This window comes from Grus americana, chromosome 4, assembly GCF_028858705.1.
Source record: "Grus americana isolate bGruAme1 chromosome 4, bGruAme1.mat, whole genome shotgun sequence".
Lineage (NCBI taxonomy): Eukaryota > Metazoa > Chordata > Aves > Gruiformes > Gruidae > Grus > Grus americana.
This window is the reverse complement of record NC_072855.1, coordinates 65,079,889-65,085,237: the sequence shown is the minus strand read 5'-3', so window position 1 is coordinate 65,085,237 and position 5,349 is coordinate 65,079,889. Positions and strand designations below refer to the sequence as shown.

The following is a 5,349-nucleotide window of genomic DNA, read 5'->3' as shown; positions in this document are numbered from 1 at the left end:
GAGAGAGAGAAAGGAAAAAGGGAAGAGGAAGGAAGGAAGGAAGGAAGGAAGGAAGGAAGGAAGGAAGGAAGGAAGGAAGGAAGGAAGGAAGGAAGGAAGGAAGGAAGGAAGGAAGGAAGGAAGGAAGGAAGGAAAGGGAGTGTGAATAAAGAGAGAGAGAAAAAGGATAAAAATAAGAGGAAAAGAGAGCGAAAAACGAAATGAGAGAGAGGGGAAAGGAAAAAGGGAAAAGAAAAAGAAAAAAGGAAAAAGGAAAGAGGAAAGAGGAAAAGGGTGTGAAAGGAAAAGAGAAAGGAAAAAGCAAAGGAAAAGGCAAAGTAATGGAAAAAGAACAGGAAAAAGGGAGGGGGACAAGTGAGAGGGAAAAGGGAGAGAAAAAGGGGAAAGGGAAAAGGGAGAGGGAAAAGGGTAAGAAAAAGGAAAGGAAAAAGAGAAAGGGAAAAGGGTAAGAAAAAGGGAGAGGAAAAAGGAAGAGGAGAAAGAGAAAGGAAAAAAGAAAGTAAAAAAGAGAAAACGGAGAGGGAAAAGGAGACGGAAAACGAAAGGGAAAAGGAGAGGAGAAGAGAGAAGAGGGGGAAATAGAAGAAAAGCACAGGAGAGGAGACCAAGGCGAGAGCGAAGTTGGCGGCAAGGCGGGCGCGGCGCGGGTGGGCAGGGCCGGCCGCCGCCCCGCCCCCGCCCGCCGCCGCCGCCGCCGCGCCCGCTGCCGGCCGTGCCCCCGCTAAAGGAGGCAGGGAGCGGGGCGGCGCGGCAGTGCGTCCCGAGCCTCGCCCGCGCCTTCAGCCCCGACAGCCGCGCCGGCAGCCAGCCAGTGGGAACAGCGCCGGGAGGGATGCGGGGCGCCGGGGAGGAGGCAGGGGCGGCGAGCGCGGCCCCCGCGCCGCTGTGAGCCCCCAGCTCCTCGCAGGCACAGAGAGAGGAGATATATACGCGTATACGCACGGACCCTGCGCATATACACGTATATATACACCCGCCGACAGCAACATCGCTTTTCTCCTCGGGAGCGGCCGCCGAGGCGCTGCCCTGATGCCCGGCGGGGCGGCGGGGCCGCCGCTCGGGCGCGCAGCTCCCCGCTAGAGGCGGCGGCCCCCGCGGACTGGATGCGTGGCGCCGGTGCGGGCGGCACCCCCGGCCCGGCCGCCGGGGCCCCGCGGCACTAGGGGCCGGCCAGGCCCCCCGCCCCGGCCCGGCGGCGGCGGCGCGGGGATGCTGGCGCTGGGGCAGATGGACGGCGCGCCCCGGCAGGGCGCCTTCCTGCTGGGCAGCCCGCCGCTGGCCGCCCTGCACAGCATGGCCGAGATGAAGGCGCCGCTGTACCCCGCGTACCCCCTGCCCGCCGGGCCCGCCTCCTCCTCCTCCGCCTCCGCCTCACCCGCCTCCGCCTCGCCCTCGCCGCCGCTCGGCTCCCCCGGCCTCAAGGCGCCCGCCGCCTCCGCCGCCGCCGCGGGCGGGCTCTCGGCGCTGGGCTCGGCCCCGCCGCAGCTCTCGGCCGCCACCCCGCATGGCATCAACGACATCCTCAGCCGGCCCTCCATGCCCCTGCCGGGCGCCGCGCTCGCTTCCGCCTCGCCCTCTGCCTCCTCGGCGGCGCCCGCCGGGCTGCTGGCCGGGCTGCCCCGCTTCGGCAGCCTCAGCCCCCCGCCGCCGCCGCCGCCCGCCCTCTACTTCAGCCCCGGTGCCGCCGCCGCTGCCGCCGCTGTGGCCGCCGGGCGCTACCCCAAGCCGCTGGCCGAGCTGCCCGGCCGGACGCCCATCTTCTGGCCGGGAGTGATGCAGAGCCCGCCCTGGAGGGACGCCCGCCTCGCCTGCGCCCCCCGTGAGTACCGAGCATCGCGGGGCAGCGGGGGGAGCAGGCCCGGGAAGCCCCAGCGGGAGCCCGCTCCCGGTGCTGGGGAGTCCCCACGCCCCAGCATCTCGGCGAGATCCTCCCGCGCCCCCCACTCCCGGGCCGGGCCGTGGCCGAGGGGGCTGGCTTGTCCTCGCTTTCTTTTGTTTCTTAAGTTTGCTTTGCTCTCTCCCTCCTCCTCAGTCGGCGCGAAACCCTGTAAAATGTCGGTTATTGCAGGCGAAAAGAGTTGCCCTCTCGGGGGAAGACGGCCGCGCTGCTGCCTGCTTTTACCGTCCCCGCTGGGGACTCTCGGGGCCGGGGCTGGTTTTAGGGGCGCGCACAAACTTTCCCCGAGCAAGACTTTCCGTTACCGCCCGCTTGCACTGGGTGCAGCTTTTCTAGAAAACAATATCGTTTGCCCGCTCAGATTTTCGATCCTTAAAGGAAAAATATTCAGGGGGAGCCGGGAGGACGGCGCCGCGGCGTTGTCCAGGCAGCAGTTTTGTTACAGACCCCCCCGCGGAGAGAAACCCCTCCCGTCCCCCAGGGCCACTTGAGAGCGAAGCGCTTTCCCAAATCCGTAGATTAACGTGTCTGTCCGTGCCTTCCCTTTCTCTCCCCCCACGCCAGATCAAGGCTCAATTTTGCTGGATAAGGACGGAAAGAGAAAACATACCAGACCCACTTTTTCTGGCCAGCAGATTTTCGCCCTGGAAAAGACTTTCGAGCAGACGAAATACCTGGCGGGCCCGGAGCGAGCCCGGCTGGCCTATTCGCTGGGGATGACGGAGAGCCAAGTCAAGGTGAGAGGAACGGCTCACGCACGGAGCGGTGCGGAGCTGGGGGAGCGCAAAGCGCCCCGCTCGGACCGGGGAACAAAAGGGCCACGCCGTGGAAATCGGGTCCGTTTCAGGCGGCCGGAGATGCAGCAGGCCGGGGTGGCCGAGCCGGCAGGCATATGGCGAGGGCTTCCCCGGCACTTACCAGCAATTCCCCCTTTATTAGTTTACTGGCTGGGCTGAGAAGGATATTTTAAAGCATTATTAAAAAAAAACCAAACAAAAAAAAACCAAAAAAAACCCAAACCAAACAAACCCAGGCAAGACTGAGAAGCCCGATGCGTTCAGCCTGAACGCCACGGGGGTGGCCGCCGTGCTGGGAAAGCACGGGGGAGGCGGGGGTTTCAGGGCGTAGCGTCTCTGGCTCGCACTCCACACAACACCCCCTGGCTCCTTCAGCTCCGGGCTGTCGGACAGGGATCGCGCACCCCACTCACTCTGTCCCGTCCCAAACTCCCCGTTTTAGTTAAATTCTGAGCTGTGGGCAAAGCGGACGTGTGAGGAGTCGGGAGACCGGGCCGAGCCCTCTGGGACATGCGGGGAGGCGTTTGCTCCGCGGGCGCAGGGAGACGAGGCGGGCTCGGCCAGAGGGGCCTCTCGGCGGTTCTCACGCTTTCGGACTGATCTAGAGACCCTCCTTTGTCACTGCAAATATGTCCCAATGGCTGCGAATAAATTATTGCAGGCTCTACGATGAAAATAACCCCCTCCTCTGGCAGCGCCCTGCCAGAGAATAAATACATCTGGCAGGGCAGGGGTGGCCGGGGAAGGATTTAGCCCGAAATGTGTGTTTTCGCCCCCTGGGCAGGAAGGCAGGGGGCGGCTGTTCGCACCCGTGCCGGGACCGGTGGCTCCGGCTGCGGGGAGCGCAGTGCCGCGGGGCTCGGCTGCTTTTCGTTGGCGGGGAAGTTGTCTGATCGCTGGCAAAGAGGGAGTCACCGCCGCACGCTAGGGACGGGGAAGGGCAGGGCAGCGGGGCGGGGGCGGCACGGCTCCACCGCGCCGGCGGGGGGCGAGCGGTCGCGGGTGGCGGTGCCGGTGATGGTGACGGTGGCGGCGGGGACAGGTCTGGTTCCAGAACCGACGGACCAAGTGGCGGAAGAAGCACGCGGCGGAGATGGCGACGGCGAAGAAGAAGCAGGACTCGGAGACGGAGAGGCTGAAGGGCGCCTCGGAGAACGAGGAGGAGGACGACGACTACAACAAGCCCCTGGACCCCAACTCAGACGACGAGAAGATCACGCAGCTGCTGAAGAAACACAAGCCGGGGGGCGGCGGGATGCTGCTGCACCCCCCCGAGGGGGAGGCCTCCGCCTAGCCCACTCAGCCTGCCGCCGCTTTCGGAGATGTACAGATCTATTTTTCTAGACTCTACGCGCCCGGGAGGAGGAGGAGAAGAAGCCGGAGGGGGAGCAGAGAGGACTGCGGCGGAGCGGGCCCCCCAGCGGGAGCGCCCGTCCCCCGGCGCCGCGTGTTATTGTAGGGTTGCGGGTGGCGGGGAGCGGCGGGGGCTGCCCCGGCCCTAATCCCGCTCCCGGCGGTGCGGCGGCCGCCTGTTGCCGGCTCTTTGTAAATAAACCGTGAGTCACCGCGACCATAGGCGTTCCTTACTGTGAATATTTAAAATGTAAAATACCTTCTTTTTTTGTACAGCGGGGGCTGGGGTTGCCGCCCCCCCGCCCGGCCCGTGCCGACCCGTGCTCCCCGCCGCCGGGCGGCACCGGCGGCACCGCCTGAGCCCCGAGACGGGCGGCGGCGGGGCCGCCGAGGAAAAAAACCGCCGTGGCTGCCACCGGCCCCTCCCTCGGGCCGAAACTGCAGCGGCCCCGCGTGCTATTTATTAGTATTTTTGAAACACTTTCTGTTGCGGTCGTCGTGCAGAGGGAGGGGGGAGAGGGCGAAGGGACAGAGTTTGCTTTCACTTACACCGTTTCCAATCAACCGCGTGTTGAAAAAGTAGCTGGTGGGAATTGTCACAACCACTTTCAGTCAAAATATAAAATTCATTTAGTTGCTGTAATTGAATTTAAAGTGTGTTTTCTTTTGTATCATACGGAATACTATAGAATGTAAATTGCTTTCTTTTTTTTAAGCTAATAACGATGATATATCGTGATATAGCATCTTAACATTTATTAATTTATATTAAAAATAATTCGGTTTGTAAAGAGAAGAAAAACCCTTTGCAAGACCAGTTAAATGTAATGCACTTTCTGTTTAAAAAAAAACGATAAATCAATTAAACCAGTTTAAAGACGTCTGCTGCCTTCACTAAAGGGTACAGATAACCTGATCTCATCAGAGATTAAATAATGAAACCACGGTACAAGAGGAGGGGGGAAAAAAAAAAAGAGATAATTTTCAGGATCTTTTGTTCAATCTCAGTACTAGTTTTTTTTGGGGGGTGTGTTTGGGGTTTTTTTCTTTTTTTCTTTTTTCTTTTTTTTTTTTTTTAAGGATGGAAGTTGTCCACTTTGTTGTGGAGGTTGAAGAAGAATACAAATAAAATAAACTGCGGTTCGTTTGGGGACAAGGCTGGCGGCTCCTGCCCGCGCCGGCCCCTCCGTGAGCGGGCAGGCAGAGTTTCCGCCCGGCCCCCGGAGCGGTTCGTCTCAGCCTAAATTAGGCTGTGTTAACTTTCTAAGCGGCGGACTACGCAAGCCGTTATCGAGGGCAGAG

The 5,349-nt window shown here is 61.2% G+C and overlaps 1 protein-coding gene across 2 annotated transcripts; it reads left to right on the top strand.

Moving 5' to 3' along the window:
• The first annotated feature begins 633 nt into the window (after positions 1–633).
• NKX6-1 (NK6 homeobox 1) lies at positions 634–4,903 on the top strand. Of its 2 annotated transcripts, none has more exons than XM_054824421.1 (3): positions 634–1,819; positions 2,533–2,634; positions 3,737–4,903. In XM_054824421.1, the coding sequence occupies exons 1-3, from the start codon at positions 1,210–1,212 to the stop codon at positions 4,036–4,038; spliced, it is 1,014 nt and encodes a 337-aa protein (XP_054680396.1). In that variant the 5' UTR covers positions 634–1,209; the 3' UTR covers positions 4,039–4,903. The 2 variants fall into 2 exon arrangements, with proteins under 2 accessions (XP_054680396.1, XP_054680395.1); XM_054824420.1 differs by having other exon boundaries at positions 2,462–2,634.
• The last annotated feature ends 446 nt before the right edge of the window (positions 4,904–5,349 follow it).